This window comes from Lipophrys pholis (genome assembly GCF_963383615.2).
Source record: "Lipophrys pholis genome assembly, chromosome: 2".
Lineage (NCBI taxonomy): Eukaryota > Metazoa > Chordata > Actinopteri > Blenniiformes > Blenniidae > Lipophrys > Lipophrys pholis.
Genome location: NC_137636.1, coordinates 17,543,992 through 17,566,698, shown reverse-complemented (window position 1 = coordinate 17,566,698; position 22,707 = coordinate 17,543,992). Strand labels below are relative to the sequence as shown.

The 22,707-nt window shown below is 41.2% G+C and overlaps 2 protein-coding genes across 2 annotated transcripts in view; one reads left to right on the top strand and one right to left on the bottom strand.

Annotated features, from left to right (window-relative positions):
* Positions 1-4,558: 4,558 nt before the first annotated feature.
* Positions 4,559-19,352, bottom strand: immp1l (inner mitochondrial membrane peptidase subunit 1). Its single transcript, XM_080491036.1, has 6 exons — positions 19,305-19,352; positions 11,327-11,445; positions 11,137-11,225; positions 10,814-10,940; positions 5,317-5,427; positions 4,559-4,709 (listed from the first exon to the last, which is right to left on the bottom strand). Exons 2-6 carry the CDS (start codon positions 11,429-11,431, stop codon positions 4,623-4,625), a joined length of 519 nt encoding a protein of 172 aa, XP_080347162.1. The 5' UTR covers positions 11,432-11,445; positions 19,305-19,352; the 3' UTR covers positions 4,559-4,622.
* Positions 19,353-19,461: 109 nt separating this feature from the next.
* The window catches only part of elp4 (elongator acetyltransferase complex subunit 4), a 55,414-nt gene continuing 52,168 nt past the window's right edge, over positions 19,462-22,707 (top strand). Inside the window, exons 1-2 of the mRNA XM_080488910.1 lie at positions 19,462-19,663; positions 21,235-21,270. Of these exons, the coding sequence (XP_080345036.1) occupies positions 19,486-19,663; positions 21,235-21,270 (214 nt within the window). The 5' untranslated portion in view covers positions 19,462-19,485. The remainder of the gene's footprint in view (positions 19,664-21,234; positions 21,271-22,707) is intronic.

Genomic DNA, 22,707 nt, shown 5'->3' with positions numbered 1-22,707 from the left:
CGGCGTGGTGTGTGTGTGATCATCACAACAAACTGACAGTAGGGAGCTCGATAGCCATCCTACCCAGCCTCCAATACCATCTGTCTCGTATGGATCTCTGGAGGTTGACGCCTGTTGGCTTGAGAGATGTACACACCACAAGCCTCAAGGGCTAGCAAAGCAGAGCTGGAGGATGTGTATCTGCCCCATTTGAAGCTGTTCAGTCATCTTCACACACAGAATAGGGACGGGTAGAGTATGCCCACTCTTTTTCATGCTCTTATACACTGTCTTCCTCCCTCCTCCCTCTCGGTAACACACACAGAAGCAACAGTGATCAAACGCGACTCTGATGTCTTAATTAAGAAGTACTAAGATGCTTGATTAAAAGGAAAGAATGAAAGGATCCATCAATGAAAGAAGCAATTCCCTCATCAGCTTACAGCAACACAAGTGGATGAGAGAGGAGAGGCTGCAAAGAAAAAGTGAAGGGAGAAAACAGGATGTGTCAACAGAACAGAGGTATGCAAAGATAGCAGGAGGAGCACTGAAGTGTGGATTCATGCATCAGCCTGATTGATATGACTTCTACTGAGTTTAAGTGTCTGATGAGCAAAAGTTTAGTGTGATAAAGGCCATGTAGGTTTTCATTTGTGACCCACTGCTGGCGGTATTTCTGTCTGCAGGCAGCACTAAGAGAGACATTTGGCTGTCAGAGTAATGCTGCAGCGTCTGACCCAAGTTTACTTTTGGGTCATGTTCTCTACCATGGATATGAAAACAAACAAACCAAGCCATTACCAGTGAAGGGCGGCTCTCTTACTCTCCTTACCCATCCCTCCCGCTCTCCTCTTTCACGTGTCTTTGCACTTTTAAAAGATTCAATTAACCTGAAATGAACTGAGGAATCACGCAAACAGATCCTGCCTGTCTTCTTGTCTCTGTTCCATATTCAACTATTCTCCACTCCAGTTCCCTTCATTCCTGGCCCCTCCAGGTATTTCTCCTCCCTCCTTTTGTGTTAACAGTTCCAGAAGGAGGGGGAAACATTGATCTTCAGACAATAAATTTTTTTACAAATTATAGTTTTCAAGGAAGTTTGATTAAGTCACTGAGACCAACAGGTTAGTTATGATACATTAGGGAAAGTTTTCATTGTCGGGGATCAGGATCAAAAAAGTGAAAAATCTTATGGTTGGCTAGCCAAGGATTGGTAAACCACATGAATTGCGTAAGAAAGGCTTTTCAGGCTCAGTCAGTCAAAGTTACAGTCAAAGGTATAAATGTCGTCGCCCTTGAAAAAGCTGACAAAAACAGCATAATATGGACACCTGCATTTGAAATGAAGACTACAAGTTCATAAAAAAAATTAACAAACAAAGAAAAATAATCAAATATATTCGTGAATGTGGAGCAAGAAAGAAATATTCATAAATTGTGTATTTATTGAGGGATTGCTTCACATGCATGACATTAGGTAACTGCAAGTCGACTGCAGTGGGCAAAACAGGTGAGTTGCACTGTGGGTAATACTGCTGCCTGGTTAATCTCTGTCTCAGGTGCTTCAATCTAATCTTGTTTACTTCTACTTTATTATATTGGCATAAAAAGAAAAAAAACATTTTAAGTCTGCGTTAAAGATTGCTAAGTGACGATTGTGCCTCTGTTGGTAGAGTGGTCAACTCTCACTCAGAAAGTTACAGGTTCGATTCCCCATCTCCACCTGTCCACGTGTTGAAGTGTCCTTGAGCAAGATGGTGAACCTCAAACTGCTCCAGATGGATTGATTGAGCACCTTGCATGGCAGCTGCCTCTATTGGCGTGTCAAAGGGTGAACGTGATTAACAGTGTAAAGTGCTTCGAGGGCTCCTCATGTGTTGGAAAAGCATTTAAATCTTCCAAAAGAGTGATTGGGAGAAAGTTAGAAAACTCAGCACAGATGCTCCAAGTCACAGGTGTCTGTTTTGCTATTAAAAAGTGTTTGAATATTTGTTACATTTACAAATGCATTAGACTGCAGATACAAGGCTCTCCATGCTACAACTACCTTTTTTATATTTCTATCTTTATTGCAACTTTGTTTTTCCAGAAGAAAGTGAAGTTTTACTTGACCTTGAAGGCCAGGCTCTTTTGTTTTAAGTCTGGGGTTCACAACATAGCAGGAGACACATAGAAAAAGAAACTTAAGAAAAAAACAGTCTTATAGTCACAGTGTAATTCTATGTGATCTTTTTATTTATATGCCCTTTCACACTTGGATTTCCATGATGTAGCATTAAAGCTTCCCTGAGCAAGACCCTTAAACCCATTACTGCTCCCATTGCATCAGGAAGGGCGTCCAGCATGAAAACTTCTGCCAACTCAAAAATACAAATGAAATGATCTGGAAGGATGCAGGTGAAACGCAATTTTAAAATACTTTGTCGCAGCAATGTGTCAGAGGGAAGACATTTTTTAAATAACTGATCTCGTCCCACAAATATTCAATGCATTTCAGATGGAGCCTTGAACAAAGTGTTGTAGGATCAAGACAATGCACTTCCTCTACCTCCATTTACCTTACAGAGGGCGCAGACACATCTCAGCTCTGCTGACAGTCCACAGCCTGACTCTGCGCTGCTGCATAGCTCAGCACAGCTGTCTGTTGTCCGTTTCTTCCGATCTCTATCTCTTCCTGCCTCACTCCCGGCTTTGTGTCCACTCAGCATGATAATGATATACATCTTTGCCCAGTCATCTCTTTGAAACTCTGGTACAACTCAAAGTACGTTAATGAAAACAATGTCCTGTGTGGTTTGTGTATCTGTGGCCCTCATGTAATATGTGCAGCACACATTACAGAGCAATATTATGAATTTTAAATGACCAGACTTCAATGGTGTTAAATTCATCTTAAGGGAAAACTGACCTCCCCTAGGGAGAGAGTGACAGACATACTTATTCAAGTTTTACCTGGGGTGGTGTGAATCTATGAACTTCGGCTTTAACCCTGTTGACATTACTTAAATCAAATCCAGCTTTTTATCCACCAGGGCTGAGTTGCATTAGCAAATTGCCATAGCTCCCTCTATGGGGCACTGGCTTTAAAGGGACATGCTAAGATTACTCGTGTCAGCATTTCAGCTTAACAGTGGCACCATGTTGACACACAACAGATGAATATAAAACCTTGAGAAACAAAGATGTGCTCCAAGCAAAGCCCTGCATGAATATTTTTTGTCTCATATGCACAAGTACCCATACACACACAATCTTGAGTGTCCCTCCCAGCAGGCACAATAACACTCACGCAGATAATTCAGTGTCACATAGAGCCTTGTCTCTGACCCTCTGGTCCCTTCCAGACAGAGGAAGCAGCTGGACAGGGACCCACGGCTGCCGAGAACTCACTTCCCCTGGGGAATTCAAAGGAGTAGAGTCCCTCTCTGCCTCAGAGGATGACCAGCTGAGCATCCATATCCGAGTATGTGAATGTGGTGTGTGCCCGTGTCCAGGAAGGTTTGAGCTGGATCAGCCCATCTTACAAATGTGCTGAAGAACAGTGTTCTTTTTTTGGGGGAGTCAGCCGCTTTATGAAAAACATGACAACAACCAGCTTGGTCCACTCTAAACAAATTTCTGTTCGGGAGACTGCCCGAGGCTTCAGTGACAGAAAGACAATTTGGGTGGCACGCCTGTGTTTAAATTTTATTTGACTCACAGCTGGAGATCATATTCCCAATAATATATCATCAGTTCGATTTTGATAGAAAGTACTTTTAAAGTCAAACAAAGTCGTGCAGCTAATATTGTCTTCGGGGCTCCACAGTGCTTTTGTCAACTTTTTTTGTTGATTTTTCACGGACTTCTTTATCCCAATAACAGACACCATAGTTACACATTTGGCTACTGCAGAAAGCTGACAATAATACCGTCTTGTGCATGTAAAGTCACACAGACACACACACAGACACACAAACACACACAGACACAGACACACACACACACGCCTTACTAAGTGCATATTAATATTGTATGGTTAAATGGGAAATGTTAACATTTTTTTCAATTGCTGTGGCAGCCAGATTAAATATTAAACACTCGCATAGCTTTTGTTTTACCATAACACCAAAAAAGTGTAAACAAAAATTTTTAAAAATCTTTTTCAGGCAATGACTCCAGACTTTTCTGAGATTGTCAATTGTAAATTCAAACCAATATATATATATATTTTTTTTTAGTCGTATGCATATCAGGATTTAAGTTTAAAAACAATCTTGAGGTGAAATCAAATTGTGATTTTGAGCAAAATTCTTCACTGAATGAATGCAAGCCCCAGCATAGAAAAACTGTGTCCATCTCATCATTGTCTATTCTGCCATTGGCAGTTCCACAGAGACACAGCTTTACTCACTGCTCACGCAATGCTGTTCCTACAGTGCTGCACAGCTACAATGAACACACTGTCAGTCCCAGATGACAAGTGCCTGACAGTTATAAAACAGCACAATTAATGAAGGATGAATGAAAAAAGAAAGAATAAGAAAAGAAAGCTTTATATTCAGGGTCAAACTTTCATAGAACACACAGGGAATGTTTTAATAAATATCATTTTTATTCAAAAGTCATTACAAAGAAAACAGCATCCAGTCAAATCAAATGAGTTAATCTGAGTCAGAGTTACCCTGAGTATCAATTATGCGTTTGGTTGGGCTTTCACTCAGGGTCCCAAAATCATGTGGTGGCCAGAGCTGCAAAGGACAAAGGATATACAGTAACAACTGGTTAAAAAACATAAAAACTAACAACAAAAAGAATGAAAATGCCTGTACCTTTTACGTTCAAACCCTAACTTCAGATTTTGGGACATATGCCAATATGACTCTTTAAGATGCAAATGGATTCATAAAAGGTTGTGTTATTTCATCATCTGTCGTAATAGGGCCTCCAGTAGAGTGCCGCTGTCCAATCAGAAAGACAGAAGGTTGGCTGACCTGTTTCCAGGGTCGTGGCTGCTATGACATCCAGTGACATGACAACATAGCAGAATGGAAAGCTAGACAATATGTTATCCAGGCTTTGGTCAATCAGAAACACTTGCTTTGAACTTCCAACTGACTCGCATCCCCGAATTGGGCTTAAAAAAAGCCCTATTGGTCCATTATTTTTATTTTTTTTTATGGAATAGCTTTAACAAAACCTTTGCAGCTCAGCTGGGTGCTTAATACTCAACACGAGGAAGATTCTATGAAAGAGGTAATTAAACCTAACTTCTTGATTTAAAATATAACACCTTTTCACATTTATATATATATATATATACACAAGTGAGAATGTATGGAAAAGCTTCCCCATTACCTTCAAGCAAACACGCCCTCGGATGAGGGCATAGGGAATTGGGCCATAGGTCCTTGAGTCAGAGGAGTTCCTTAGGTTATCCCCTTCGAGCCATACATGGCCTTTTGGAACCTAAAATATTGGCACACGCAGAAAGAGGGCCAATATCATCATTTACTGCAAAGTAAAGGAATCAAGAAGTGTTGCATAAGAGAACCTGCTTAACTTTAATGTGAAACAGTGACTTGAGTGTGCAGTCAGAATGTACCTTTACCCCACCCACTTACAACACCCCCCCACCCGACACACTGCCTTAGCCTTCCCTCCCTCCCTCCCTCCTCATCTTAACGCCGACCTGCCTGTCCCTCTTTAACCTCGCACCGTCTTAGGAGAGGGGTCATGGGTAACGGGCAGGGTCGGGGGGGGAGCGAGGATTTAGGAGAACTTCAAACAGGGTCATTAGGCTGTTGGCCGAGATCTGCACCCCTCTTACCCAGGGAGGGCAAAACCAGAGAGGGGCCTGAGATAGCTGGGCAGAGAGAGCGAGAGAGGGAGAGCGAGAGAGAAAGAGAGAGAATGAGGGCTACGCTGCGGCTAGCAGCAGTGTCCAAGGGTCTCCACCGCGGTCTGACCTGCCAGTGGGGTGGTCATCCAAGCGGGCTCTAATTCACAGTGACACCAATTATGATTAATCTCATCACTTTAGGAGAGTAGGCTTGTCAAGGCCCTAATTAAGTGCGCTGTCCCCCCTATATGTGCAGACAGGATCAACAACACATTATATTGTCATAATGGGCATCACAATCCACGGGTCTATTTTTGTGTTGCCTAACTTTTTAACGGCAAAAGTCCTCTGGAGAAAAGCGAATAACGTGAAGGAAGAAAAATATAATCCACATTGGGATGACGTCACATCTTGTATTCCTCCGCTCGTATTCCCCTTTCCCATCACCCAGTTCTCTCTGATTGGAGGCTTCAGTCCGACTGTGGGATGCTGCATTTCATTCCATATTTGATAATTGAGACAGATGATGTGACATAATCACAAGCCAGTGACACGTTGACCTAACATGAGGTAAACAACTCGCTGAATAACAACGACACAAATGAATATCATTAAAGGAGTCATCTGAGAACCATATGTCAGCATGCTGGATTCTCACCATTACACCTCATTAACATGGTAACATATGCTGGCTCCCAAGCACAGGAAAAAGAAACACCACCGTTTGTCATCTGCCACACTAGAACCCCGCAATTCTTCTCATCAGCAAAATATGGTGAAAGCACAACAAACATAAAACTAGTTTAATGACAAGGCGCAGTATTTCAACCAGCAAGTCGGACCCTTTTGATTCTGTTATGGATAGAGTACATTCTGATCGCTCACGTTCAAATCAAACAGTATTTTGTCTTGAGTCCCATAAAAGAGAAGACTTCATTTAGAAACTCAGGCCAGAGTGAAAAAAAAACTGCTGAAAGGATCAAGCAGACAGGATTTCAGAAACAAGGAGAAAGTGAAGAGGTCTGAAACTTGACATGCCGAGCTGCGGCTGAACATGAACATGAAAGCTTATGCATATCACCTTTCGAGTCACAGGTGTATGGCCAAGAAAAGAAAGTGGTTTTCCCAGACCAACGTCTGAAGAAAACAATTAATAAACCATGTGTGACTCTGTCGTAAGTTCAAGTTCTAGTAAATAGTAAAAAAAAATATCTGTGTAACTTCTTTGGCTAATTATAGGTTGTAATTTATGTAATAAGGCATTTCTATACAGACTGAGAAGCAGGTGTAGGTAAATCATCATTTTGGCACATACTAAGATCGACATGTCTAATTTTGTCAGAGGAGCAGCTGAAACCATCATTCACATGTCATTTACAAGCACATACATTTCCAAAGATCTGGGTTGCTCAACACAGAGTTATAGTGTTGGGGTGTGACGCCACTTTGATCGACTCTGATGGATGGTGAAGCCTGCACCTGTCCTGTGGTTACTGGTTGGTTCGACGCCAGGCATTGTTTACCTGTCAGAGACGTGTCGAGGAGAGCAGAAACTGGAGCGCTCTTCACTGTGGAGGTGCGTTGTTTAACACTTTCACAATTACAGTGCTCATTATGTTAAAATGATTGGGGTGGAAATTCATGTTAAGCTTAATACAGGAATAATTGGTTCATCTTCCACCATGTTGCTCTGTCTATCTTTACTGCAGAGAACAGGATGTATGAAGACATTTCATCTCTCCCGTGTCTCGTTTCTTCGTTTTGCGCTCTCTGCTATAATATTAGGGATCAAGTGTCATTGTTTTGACACAATAACGCAGACACAGAACTGATTCCTAAAAGGTGACGGGGCAATTAGTCTGTTGTTGAATCTCTGAGGGTGGAGAGGACCAGCCTGTCTGCGTGAACAAAAAAAGAACTAAGAGATGACAGGACTAACGCCACCTTCGAAAATTCACCTTTACGGATCCGCACACAATGTCTCACAGCAACATATTATTCACAAAAGCATTATTTTTTTCAAGAGGAATTAAAAAAAAAAAGAAAAAAAAAAAGAAAACTGTCACGGAGTCTTCAAAATGTTCCAAAAAAAGAAAAGCTGTCACACAGTGAGTTAGCTCCTAGGAGCTCTAACATATTTCTTACAGTTCATATCAAGTTAATGTGCAGAATACTTGTGGTAGTAGATTATCCATAGGTAAAATAATACTCTATTTAAAATTTTGTTTTTTTATGTCATGTTTTCTGTGTGCCGCTAAAGTATATGATATATCGCCAAAGGTATTTGCTCATCTCTCCAAATCATTGAATTCAGGTGTTCTAATCACTTCCATGGCCACAGGGTGTATAAAATCAAGCATCTAGGCGTTGGACAATTTCTACAAACATTTATGAATGAATGGATCACCCTGATGAGCTCAGTTAATTCCAGTGTGGTACATTGATAGGATGCCACGTGTGCAAATAAGTCTATCCGTGAAATTTCTTCACTTCTAAATATTCCACAATCGACTGTTCGTAGTAATATAGCAAAGTGGGTGGAAGGGAGTGGGAACAATGGCAACTCAGCCACACATAAATCACAGAACGGGGTAAGCAGCTGCTGACTGGCATAGTGCACCGAGGTAACCAACCTTCTACAGTCAGTAGCTCCAGACCTCCGAGCTTCACGTGAGGTTCAGATTAGCTCCAGAACCGTGTATAGAAACCTCCATGGAGGGTTTCCACGGCCGAGCGGCTGCATCCAAGAATTACATCACCAAGCGCAATGCAACGCGCCGAATGCAGTGGTGTAAAGCACACCGTCACTGGACTCCAGAATGGAAGAGGTGTGTTCTCTGGAGAGACTAATCACACACCAAAGACATTTTGGACAATTTCATGCTCTCAACTTTGTGGGAACATTTTTGGCGATGACCCCTTCTTGTTCCAACATGACTGCACACCAGTGCACAAAGCAAGGTCCATAAAGACATGGATGAGCAAGTTATGGTGTTGAAGAACCTGACTGCCCTGCACAGAATCCTGACCCCAACGCAATAGAACACCTTTAGGAAGAATTAGAGCGGCGACTGCAAGCCAGGCCTTCTCCTCCCACATCAGGGTCTGACTTCACAGATGCCTTTCTGGAAGAATTCCTATAAACACACTCCTAAACTATGTAGAAAGTGTTCCGAGAATAGTTGAAGCTGTTGTAGCCGCAAACAGTGTACCGACATATTAAAGCCTATGGTTTAAGAATGAGTTGCCAGTCAAGTTTATTTGCGTGCAAAAGCAGGCAAACTAATACTTTTGGCAATATAGAGTAGATTTAAAATGGAAAAGTAAATTGTTTCTGTGTATCTGTACCTTACTCAAATATCTTTTTTCTGATGACATTTTTGCTTTTAATCACTCTACTCTGTTTATAGACCTGTATCTGAACTTATTACTCATACAAGTTTAAAACTGGGTCATTACATCTTTAACCTTCGTTTTAAGGACTTTGGTGACCGATGTAACAGCACAGAGAGCGAGTCAAATGTGGCGATAAAGCAAACTGTTCATTGAGTATAGAGTTTATGTTGCAGAGAAAAACATCATCAGCAAAAGAAAGTAACTATGTATCCCACATTAAAGGTGTCTCTACAAAAATCTGAAATTTAGAAAAACTTTATAATAAGGTTGCCAGAAAAAGCATACTTTTAAGTTGATAGTTATTGTAATTCAATTCCTTGTTCTAATTACATTTATTTTATTAGTTCCACAATAGTATAGTTTATTAATGATTTATTTTTTTTATATGACTAAAACCTCTAAGCTTCAAGCGACACCCATTTGTAAATGTAGTAGTTCCCCACCTAGCGGTAAGTGAAAAGATGACCTGATCTGAGACGTCTGTCAAAACATTCTGCAGCTAGAAATTACAATGCAACAATGCCACCTCTTACAAGTTCAGTCCTCTGTATGTTGGAGGTGATGCTTGTAGAAGGGGAAGCCTATTTATTTCCTTTTGTATTTGAGGAATGCCACTTATAGGCTTGGCCTCGTGCTGTATCTCGCTGAACTCATTCACCAGTCTGCTCATAGTCAATGAAATACGGAATAAATTCAAAAACATGCAACATAAACACAACCTTTGGTTTGTGGGCATAAGTATAGACACACACACACACACACACACACACACACACACACACACACACACACACACACACACACACACACACACACACACACACACACACACACACACACACACACACACACACACACACACACACACACACACACACACACACACACACACACACACACACACACACACACACACACACACACACACACACACACACACACACACACACACACACACACACACACACACGCCCCTCCTCCCACCCATCAGTCTGTCCATTCGGCTGGCACTAACTCTAACAGGCTTCAGAGAGATTGCAGGCCTGAGCTGTGGGTGTTGGGTAGAGTAGTAATAGAAAAGCAATGACAGTGGTTTCAGCAGCAGAACCCCTGTTCACTCTCGGGTTTTATCACTGTTCTGAGGAAATATAGGTGTTGTCAAAAACTGATATTTTGACCAATGACACAAAATGGATGTGTGTGGTCTAAAATGTAAACAACAATGATGGTGTATAGACACTGGTGTTCGCACAAAGGAAAAACTGAGAGACAGTTTGCATTATGCATGGAAATTCTGTTTGTCATTTTGGGGTGAAACAAACTATCAAGTGTTTTGTTGTAAACACAGTCTGCATTCATTCATTCTCCGTTTGAATGTATGATCTTTTTTCTAAACCTTTTTTTTGGGGGAATTTTAAAAGAGACACATTGAGTTGTGGGGGTTTGAATCACAACAGTAAAACCACTGCTAGAAACCTTACTTGGTAAAGCAAGTTGTCAGAGAATGGAGAAAAAAAGGTGGCTGAAAACAAAACAAAAAAATCCACCCCTTCAACAAATATATTATGAAAAATCAATATAATTTCAATTAATGATACATGATATTATTATACTTACATATGTGTGAGTTTTGAAGAAGTCTGATGGGGAACTTGAGCAGATCTTGTCTCCCTCCAGTCCAATTACTCTTTTACAAATGTTCATGTTGGGGTCAAATGGACTCCTTGCAATTACTATATCACCCCTGCAAAGGACACATGAGCACTTCACTTTTGACAGATGTCTAAAATAACAGACTATCTCAAATATAATATACAAAAACAGCCGAAATGATATCATGAGTGAATCATGAATATAGAGTGAGATAATCAAGATCCCATAGAATCACTGTAGGGCCTGGATCTTACTCATTGCATATTACTCAGCAGATTGGAACTTACTTCTGTATTTTACAAAGATGACGACTCATCCGTTCAGAGAAGACAACATCATGGCTGACAATAGTAGGCTCCATGGATGGACCAGAACACTGAAGGAAAATGACAAAAAGAGCATGTTTATCATTTTTATGCTTAGGAGAATAGGTCTCATTTGAGAGAAGTTGGAAAATTGTTTATGCACAATACGTACCACCACAAATTCCCCAAGGTACTCAAAGGCGCAGTGTGCAATGCATCCATATTGGACTGTGTAGCCCAGAAAACCCAAGGTCTTCCACAACATGTTGTGAAACATCTCCACCTACAGAACTGAAGAACAAAACATAGATTATAGTAGAATCTTGTCACTGTGAATGTCTGATCCATTTATGGTGGGCTTATGTTCTTTCTACGTTCTGTAAAGAAAAAAATGTTTGTGGTTGAATCCTTAAAGGTGTGGACAAGGTTGTTACAGTTGGCCTACTCCTAACATGCCACAATCCCTGGTGTTTCATTCTCAGAGGCTGAGCAGCCGGTTCACACCACAAAACTGGCCTGAACTTTGACCCCGAGTCGCACGCACCAATCAACACCTCGCACCCAGGTGATGGACAAACACAGAAGCTGTGACACGTCCAGCCAAGCAGGTCCACGCTGTCCGCGGAGAGTCCCTGACACTGTGCCATCTCAACTAAAACCGCAATCATGTGGGGTTATCAACTTATGTCAGCACCATAGAAACACAAAGACACATCAGGCACCCACACAACTAACTGCCCTGCGAACACTGCAAACACTGCCACATGAACACAAACAAGGACTGTCCATGTGTCCTCTCAGCAAACAACCCATCCACACTCAGGTTATTGACTTTTACTCAAGCTGCAACCTGTGGGATGAACAGGGGAAAGTAAGCCGGTATTTACACACTGTCAAGCAGAGCGCACGCACGCACACACCTGCATATACACAAACAAGAAGTGTATAACAATGGATACCGCTTGGCTTAGATGTTAGGCTGCACTTCAAACATTTTCTTTTAGCTCAGGCTGCTCTCCTGCCAGTCCACCGCAGGGTAAAGAAATCTTTTCCTCCATCTCCCTTATTCCTTCTGTCTCTTTCTCTCTCCATGTCTTCTCTCCCTCCCAGGGTATTATTAACCAAAGCAAGCAGAGCGGAAACCAAAGCCCCAAATCCTCAGAGCTCTGGGAATGACTTCCCAAAGATGGACAAGGATTAGACCCCCAATTTCTCCCTTGCCCCACCACCTCCATCCCCTTTCTCCCCAGGTTCCCAACAGACTGGGTGTCAGGTGGCTCTCCGAGCTCTGCCAAAGGTGTTACCCCTAATCCCATTACCCCCCTCTAGTCTTCTCTCTCACTCTCGCACACACACACACACACACACACACACACACCCACACAATGTTCCCTCATTCAGTCCAACTACACTTCACCTATTAAACCCTCTATCTATTCTTTCATCCCAAGCATGGTTTGTCTCTTTGGCCCATTCGCCATTCTTTCTGATCCAGAAAAGACCAACTCTATTCTTTCACCTCCTTGTGTGCTGCCACTCTGCTTGCTCCCTCTGTTCCCAGATCACCCCTGGCAACCCTCTACTTTCCAGCGCTCCCGAAAATGACAGAACTTGAACAGGTGAAGGGGAACATACATAAACTCAGCACAGGGCCCCGAATGAAATGCCCCAATCCAGTAGCAGGCTGCTCCGGTCTCTTGTTCCGTACCACAGGAACTATAAACTCAGTCTTCCCCCAGCCGGTGCAATAACACCTCTGGCCCTATAATTCCTCTGTTGGGAAGCAAGTGGTCTAAAGGTTAACGTGAATCTCGGGTCTGCACTAAGGCAACAAGTTCCTCTCTATTTCTCTTGCTCTCGACCAACTCCACCAGCATTTCTGTCACTGTCGTAGTCTAATGCACCCTCAGACATGATCTTTCATGTGCACCTCCTTCTGCTACACTGGGGACCAGGAATCTTTGTTAGCACTTTTTCGCAAAGCACAGTGGACAGCCTCCTGTACAGCTGCCCTCATATCTCTGTTTCATCACCCCCCTCCATTCCAGCATGCATTCATCATAGGTAGGGATTAAGGGACTTTGCATAACAAGATCACACGGCCAGTGACTGATATCAAGAGAGTCCATATGCAGCCGCCTGGTTTTCTGAGGCACCCTCTGTCATTGATAGTGTGTGTGTCTGTATGTGTGTGCATGTGGTGTGATGGTGTGTGAATGTTGACAGACAATGGCATTACCTATGTGTTTTATAGAAAGTACATACATGAGCTGGAGAAACTCCTCTGGGATTCAGAATGAGCAGGACATCCTCAGAGACCTCTGATTGGATCTTTATTACCTCGAATACCCCTGGGCAAAGAGTCAGGCAACGCACTCTATCGTCCACAATTGTCCACAATACCAGCTGCAGCTGGCTGTGCTGGGGGATACCAAGATTAATTGAATGCTGCATTACAGCTGTAAATTAACACAAAGTCTCCCCGTTAATCCAGGATTACACGCTAAACATGTTCATGGGAAAACAATGAGAAGTCATCGCAGCGCTCCCAGCAGAACCATCTGTGGCCACATCCCTCCTGTTGTCACAGCACAGCACTACAGTGAGGAAAAAGAGGGGGATCCCTAATGAATAGATGTCAATGAAAACATTTGATTGTGTATTTAACTCTGTGATCCTCTTACAGGGGGTGCTTTGTTCACTCAGGGCAAAAAAAAAACGAACAAAAAACAATTCAATAAACAAGAGAAACTTTTTGTTAATAAATACTGATGGAATATTTTTCAATAAGTTTACTTGATGGTGAAAGCAATTTTAGTAAGCAGTTAAAAACAGCAAAAAATAAATATAAATCTCAGTCAACAGTTTCATTGCAATCAGATTGGAAGATGTGACTTTGCTTCAGGATTCAAACTATGGAAATGCTTTGACATTTAACAAACCTATAATCAAGATGGCCAATAAAACAATATACATGGCATTTTTAGAGGCTATAAAAGGTGACGATTACAAAGGTCATTAATTGAATAAAATATTTATAGACTGGAAAAACTTGATATTTTTACTTGAATACCCTGATAAACCTTCTTGCGTTAAGATAGAATTTCATAATTATTTTAGTTTAAATCTGTTGATGTACAAAAAGCACACAAAAATTAAAGCCAGTAGTAGCAAATCAAAATTGACATCTAATTAAATACACATTATTGAAGCCATGTGGAAATATTCAGAAAAGAATTACTGCCACGGGTCTCAAGAGGTTTGACCCTGCCACGGCTGACTAGCGGTAATTGATATACATGACCAGTCTATTAGAACCACAAAGAGAATTTCAATCCAAACAGCACACAAGGGCCTTGCAGTGGACTTCTTACACAACTAAATTAGGAAAACATGGGCTGAGAGAGAACTGGGCAACAGGGGGGCTAAGAGGCTTACGAGCCCCTTGTCAGATATTCCTCTTCTCCCTGAGGATCCCAGATGGAAGGGAGTATGGAGGAGCAGGCACACCAGAGTCGGGACGAATCCCACCTCTGATGTCTTCCTCTGGGCACCAGAAGGCAGGGGAGGGTTGGGGTTTGGTCCTGTTGCGCAGAGCTTGGTTTGATCTTAATGTGAGCTATGAAAAAGGTGGAGATTTAGATACTGTGGGGGGTCTGTTTCAACTATCAGTGCAATCAGAGATAATCCTGCTGATATAAACACAGACACCTGGCCGGATGGAAAGTGACAGATGTAAAAGTCCCAGTCGCAGACTACTATGTCCAGCCTCCAAGTCTCCAAGGCCTGTCTTTAGTCAAGAGACTTAAATGAAGGGACTGATCTCCATATTGCTCTTTTCATTGTTGCTAACGGCAACACAGCCGTGAAACAGCTGAGCGAGGTTACTATTTGAGGAGCTGAGGATTTAAACCTACATTCAATGGGTCACCCAGAGCAAATAATAGCCAAGTGATATGAATACAACTGCTATGAATTGAAAGGAAGTGCAGGTTGACAGCGACCCCAGTCAATTACACTGAATGGAATATCAGTCACTAAGCCTTATTGTATTGACCACCAGTGATTGTGACATGCTGGCCGGGTGCTGAGAGATCTTATCTGATGTCGTATTAGATTTACAAAGGAGTTTGGGTTATGCACAGCCCAGCTCATGACGAAGACCTCTCAGCTGTTTTCTTTAAGGGTGCATGTGCCTCCCTCATGGAGGCCAAGTTAAATATGGCTCACTGTAGTTGTATATGGGGTGGTGGAGGTCGGGAAACCACAATCCAACCATTTCAAAATATATGTTGAATAAATGGAAAAAGTCTAAATTTTTAGACCAAATTATCTGCAGACAAAACCTGCAAGATGCATATTGTTCTTGTGACCTTAGAATATTAGTTTTCGTTCAGCGTTAACAAAACAAATATGGCGCATTTTGATGATAATCTTGTTTCCTCCGGATGCAAAATGTCAACCCCTTCTTGAACTTGACATGGTTGTCAAAATTAGACTGAAGAAACCAAAACAGTCTGACCAGGAAAACTGTGACATGTTATGACTGCTGCCATTATTTAGCTCAATCAGATACAGAGACTGATAGAAAAACAACCTCAGCAAAACACCTCCTTGGTAGATGATACTTTGAAAAGGGGGAAATTGGTGTTATTCTTTAACAATCACGCTCTGGACACGCCACAATATGCTTAAAAGTGTGATGGAACCCACAAGAGTTAACATGAAATTTTGGAGAGTTTGACTGAATGTGGAGAAAGTGATGTCTTTACAGAGTGCAAGCTGCGTTGTTAAAGCCGGCTCCCATCCTTTGAGATGCAGGTCAGCTTGCGCATCTTATTTGTCTCATATAGGGTTTCCACAATGCCCAGTGTTGTCAGTCATGATATATTCCCTTGGTCTCCTGTCAGCACTTATAAATCTCAACAGGCCTGTCAAAACAGCAGGACCATCTCTGCTGAGAGCATTTGTAAAGTGAGCAGTTGGGCAATTGCTTCCTTCAGAGCATCACAGCATCCTGCGATCTTGTGCTGCCTCTGGCCTCGCTCTCCCACACACATCTTTTTTGCAGTTGTCTTGAGCTTTAACACTAATCTCTCATCAGTAAATCAGCATTATTATGGACACTATACTGTAAAACATTAGCTGGGCTTTTACATAACAACAGCTTGTCCAATACAACATAACAAGCATGTACAGTAAGGGGACAGTGAAACTGTAATAACTGAATAGAGATGACCCATCTATTTTTTTTAATAACGTATCACACATATATGTGTGGAATGGTGCAGTACATAAAAGTATCCCAGAAGGTAGTGCATTAACTACTGTTTTGTCTGACTATGTCAAATTACTCTGAGGTAGTGACAATATACTCATTCATATATTCTATGCTACACATTTGACGGGCAAACTAAAATGTATTTTAAATTAAAATTGCTCAATATTATATGATGAAATTGAAAAGATGAAAATATATCTTAAAAAAGAATATTCAAGGATTTTTATACTTGCCAGTATTCTTAAAAGCCAAAGTAGAGCACATATTGCACAGGCATACAACTATAAGTACTGACTCATATCTGCTCTGTATTTTTATGATACTATTCAAGTGATGCATCTGTGTCATTATAGTAGCACGTGTTGTCTCAGAATGAATGAAGTATCCATTTAAGTCATTCAGTAGTTTGGCTAATTATTCTTGGAGAGAAAAAAAAAACTATGACGGCCAACCAAAAAGCAACAGCATCAACGACAAAATAATATAAACAACAGGTCCCCTCTAGGTATTGCCTGCTCCTTTTATGGTTCACAACAAAGGATCCTCCATCTCCGTTTCACCCTGTCCACTCTTACAAACAACCATCTCCACGTCCTCATTTTCTCTGACATTTTCCCTGTTCTAGTTCTGCCACACCGCTCCAAGTCTAACATCCTGTTTCCACCATCTCTCAGCCCAAGTTCAAACAATTTCAAACTGGAGTTTTACATCCAAACTGCTGTATATTAGCTGTACCTGACCCACCACCCTTTACAGTACATAAATCCATCAAATGACTCAGAAACTCTGGAGAAATCTGTGTGCAAACATCAATGCCAAAGGTCAATATTGGATGCTGAAGATCTCGAGGTCCTCAGGCAACACTGCTTTAAATACAGGCATACATCTGGACTGGAAAATACTATGTGACCACACTTTTCACCCCCCCACCAAAAAACTGTGAACATCACTAAACAAAATGCCACATGTGAATCAGATCCAGCCTGTTGAACGGGAAGCTACATCCGTCACAATAAGTTGGCATTCTTCTTTGAAATCTCTTGCAATTGGTCTCCTCGCTCGTCACACATTTACAGGCTGCTGTCACATGTTGATGTTTTTGTGGCCTCGACATCCCTAATAAAATGTGTTAGACTTACAGTTAAATCCATGTTTCACTACAATGGACAAGACTAATATAGAATAGAATTGAACAAGTTTGGACTAAAAACTATAAAAGTCAAAGACTTATTAATTCTTTATTTGAAGATATAACAGAGTGAATGAGGAGATAATCATGTAAAACGGTAGTCTTCAACTCTTCAATTGCAATTGACAGATCGATTTATGGCCAGTTAAAAGCTGATCTTTACACCAATCATAGTTCTCCTGAAAATCTGCCGCTCTGTCTCCAATTTCTGATTGGCTCGTCAGCTATGGAGAAGAAGTGCCCGTCAGGGAAAAAGACAGACGGCGGGCGTATGTGGCAGTAGCGGCGCAAGTGACTCCTCATTGTTTCAACAACTAAAGAAACCTTCACCAAGTTCTCAGTTGAACTGTCATGTCAAGCCATGCACTGAAATGTTCGAACAACACATTACTACAGTCCTACCTAGATTATCCTGATAAGCGCCGTACGTCACGTGATAAAAGTTTGTGGTCATGTGCGCCGGATTTAGTTCCAGGTTGCCATCATTTATATTATCCAGACAATTTGAGTTCTCCAGTCACACAAAAAAGGACATCTGCCCAACACTGTCTGGATAATCCAGGTAGTTTAGTAGTCAGTCCAGCAACATACATAGACACTCACACACATCCCAAATAGGGAGAGACTTTCAAAAGATGTGAGAGAAGACCCCCCCTGAACAATTATTTGTCCACCTGGATAATATAAGGGCTGAATTTGACAGGCGTATTCAATAAATGCATTAAATAGATGACACTGTGAGTTATATGAGCAACCCACTCATTCCCACAGACAGCAAAGTAGTCTGCTAAGCTTCAGGGGGTGTTTTCCTTACCAAATGGTGTGAACATGGAAACCATTGAACTGCAAAATGACACTGAATTATAAGCAAGGGCTAATGACACTTTTGGGGTCTTATATAGAGAAAGGTTTCCCCTTCTCGTCTGCCGTGTTATTAAGGTCAAATTTTATTTTGCCTCCACATATCTATGTGAGGTGGCATTTTCACACATGAGAATAATACGATCAAAGCACAGGACCCATCTGAATGACAGACACCTTGCTGACTGTGAGACAAGGTGTGTCCTACTATGAGCCCAGCTACAGTGCATTAACAGATGGGCTGCAGGCACAACAATCACACCGACTGTGACTGATGCACCCAGACAGGGACGAGGTCCAGGTTGATTTGACTTGTGCTGTGGTGTATCATTCCTCTCAGGATTTGAGGCTTCGGTTTTGAATGGTGCAATATAAATAACAATGGCTCATGTTTGCATATACGTCTCACATCTCTGCTATTAATTTACATGGCAGTTGTCAAATGTGTGTTCAAAATGTTTTGCAAAAAAAAAACCAATACTGCATGGATCGTGGATTGATTTCCGTATTTCTATATTTTAGAATATAACATTGTGAAGTAAAGATAAACTGCGTGGTAGAGCTTTGCTTTTTGTCTGAAATGAAAAGTGATCTTGACTTGAAAAGGGTTGGTGTTGTAAAACATTATGTAAAACATTATCTTGACTCCCGAATGAACGAACAAGGTCAGAAAAGCAGGACAAGCAGAACCGTTGAGGAGCAAAACGCTGTCTGTTGATTGAAAACTACATCCGCACAGGTTTTGGGTTAAACTCAATGGATCTGATTTAAAGAGCAGCTAATAACGTGTAATAATTGGCGGAAAATAAAGTTACTCACCACCGTGTGGAGTTACTGCTCTGACCATGCACTCACAATAACACATTCAACATCCCTTTGACAGCTTCCTGGAGACACCTCGTAACACTGGCGCCTCTCATTGGTTCAGCTCCTACAAGCTCGCCTCTGATTGGCTAATACGCGACAAAACATTACCGAGTGTCACCGCGTTACAAGCAGCATGGCGGCTCCCATGGACGGTGTGGGTAAACACCCAGCAGAGCGTCCACCAGTCAATAATACGAGTTTCCAGAAGAAAACAAGGAGCAGGTTAATCTCAATACCCGGCACGAGACCCTCGGTGCAAAATGGACAACTGTTAGTGTCAACCGGTGTCACATCGCTCGACTATCTGCTCGGTAACCGAAGTGCTAAGCTGCACGGCTAACTCAGCCTCAATGTTTCTGACTGGACAGGGTGAACTTTGTTGTGCGACTGCTTGTCAATTTGATTTTATTGCTGCGATTCTTTTCCCATAACTACATTGATGACTGTCAATATCAAAACCCACGTGGTTTTACACATAATTGTGCTCAGGGTGAGAAACTGCTTGCTTTCTCTACCGGGGGTGTCATGGTCCGTTTCCATTATTTAGATGCTTTGAAATGAAAATCCCACAAGTGATCTATGGATGTTTTATTTAATCCCGTGATTCTGCGTCCAATCATTTGAATGTTACTCGAGGCTCCAGCCCTTGTGACCCAGGTCTGGATAAAGCGAGGTAGGATGGATGAAGTCAAACAAATTGTATTGTAAAATCATACCATGGATAAACCAAAACAAGAAAAAAAGAAGTTACAGAATCACATGTCATTAAACGGCTAAAATAAAGCAAGTGTACACACTTTAATCAAAAAGTCTGTGTTCCTATTTCTGCATACAGAATAAGACAGGTATCCATTGGTATTTCTCCAAACATGTTTGGCTGTGCAACATTGGCACAAATTAAACAAAACCACAAAATTGTTTTTTTTAACTTATAAAGTATGAATGACATGGACAATGTGCTGACATGCAAGGAAAAACCATAATAGATGTTTTGGGAGGTTATTGCACCTCAACCATGAGTATCGTATACATCCATCTATCCATCTTCTGTACTGCCTATTTCCTGTTAAGGGTTGCTGGCTGCTGGATCCCAGCAAACTAAAGACAACAGCAGGGTATACTTGGACAGGTTGCCAGTCCATCACAGGGCAAACACAGTCACCAGTTGTCCTCACACGTATGTTTTTGGCCAGTGGGTTGAAACCCATGCACACACGGGGAGAACATGCAAACTTCACACAGAAAAGCCAGGATGGTATTTGAACCCAGACCGTCTTGCTGTGCGGCAAGAGCGTTGCGCCACCATGCAGCCAATATATGATACAGGGGGAGGGATGCTGTTGCAGCAATATCAACTGTCGAGATGTCATGTGAAAAGTAAAGATTACTGCAAATTATGCACTTGTTAATTTTCTTCATTTTAGAACAAATTTAAGTATTATGAGGGCATTATTACATACTCAAATCAGTACTTTGCATCCGCAATCACACAGATAAAAATACTTGTGTTTGGTCTGTAAAAAAATCTATCTTTAAGAATTTAAGCTGAGATGCTTTTCTCACTCTCTGTGTCTGACAAGTCAAAATATCCTATGCTCGGGCAAAAAGGAAACATGTTTTTATACACTGCACTGCTAAGACGGACCTTTCACTCACCACTGGTCCCAGATGCTTTTACAGGAATAATTTGTAACTTTCATTATACTAACACATTGCTCCAGGCAGCCATTTTAAACAGCTTTCTTTGCTAAGGTGATATTGCAAAGAAAGTATGCTGCTTAATTTTGAGGTCACCACAGTGAATTGTAGTCCACATGTTTGACTTTGCACAAGCTTTATTATGCTGTATGAGTAACTGCTCTTTTTTGTTTTTTACAATCAGGTGGTGGGTTAGCGGTTGGAACAGTTCTTCTCATAGGTGAGTCTGTGATTTCAAAATTTTCAATGTAATATTTTATTTTTCAGGGTTCCCATCAGGTGCAGCATAACATTCATTCATGTCCGACCTCTTGAAAAATCTTTTACACTTCTATTTCTTCTGCTTTGTTTAAAGAAGCTTTCCAAACACACCCCACTAATCATACATGAATTATTTGAATTGTCCCGTCTCAGCGTCAGACTCACTTCCAGCAAGAATTATGGCATGTTGAGAAACTTCTTGACAATTTTTTCCTACGGTTATTAATGCCAACTATCCAACCCAATTTTAACATTTTGCAGTAAAAGCTTTGATTGTTATATTAATCCCATCACCGAACATAATAGTTTGAAACCTTGTGTTTGTGTTCAACCCATCAGTTTTGTAAGGTGCATTCACTTTGGAGATTTTCCTGTTGGTTTCTTAATGCTCGATTATGTCATCCCTCATTTGTTTTAGATTCTCATTTTCAAATTAAACAAAACACATTAAACGAGTGATTCTTTGCCTTTTCCCCCGGAGCCCCCCTCAGATTGTCTCTAGAAAAGCTTTTACCAAAACATTACAGTGAACCGGATCAACTTGACATACATGGTCATACCTATCATACATATAGGAAAGCAGTTTCCTTCTTTATCCAAGTCGCTTCGCCAGTGCTGTTTCCTTGACTAAGTTGGCTCTGCGGATAGCTTTGGGATGCTTCCTACCTGGTAGAACGAGACTATTCATAGACATTACAGTGAAGACGAAAGAAAGCACAGGCACTCTCACCCACAAAAGCAGGAACTTTAGAATAAAAGAATCAATGAATGGATTTTTATTCAAATCATGTAAAAACAAAAGAAAGATATTAAACAAGTTAAAAAGAAAAAAAATCTAAATAAGTAGAGCAATAAAATGTTTGGCGAGAGCACACTCCATTTTCATATTTGGTACAAGCTCTACATGTCGGGGGTAGGAAGAAGTACAAACTTATTTAATCCTACACCCTTTGCAAAGCCATTCTTTCTCTTTTTCGTCACATGATTTTTTTCAAATCTTAATTTAACTTCAATATTACATAATTATACCCACGTATCTACAGTGACACTAATACAACATTCATCAATCAATCAATCAGTGTGACACCATAAGCACCCAAACTGTCATTGCTAACCCTGTACCTTGCTACAATCAACTCTTTGTATATTTTTTTCATTGTTTTAAATTAAGTTTAGTAACTTGTTTGAGTTTGATTTCTACACTTATTTTGTTCTGTAAGTTTAACACCCCTGCTGGTGATACAGAAGCATTTCAAGGTGGTGCGAACTTTTGACTTTTAAACTGTAATTTTCCCCTAAAGTTGTAACCTTCTTCTCTTTCATGAAACAATTGCTTAATGTTACCCGGCACTAAGGTATTCGTTGCTCTATTTAGTATTTGAATGATTTTAAACTC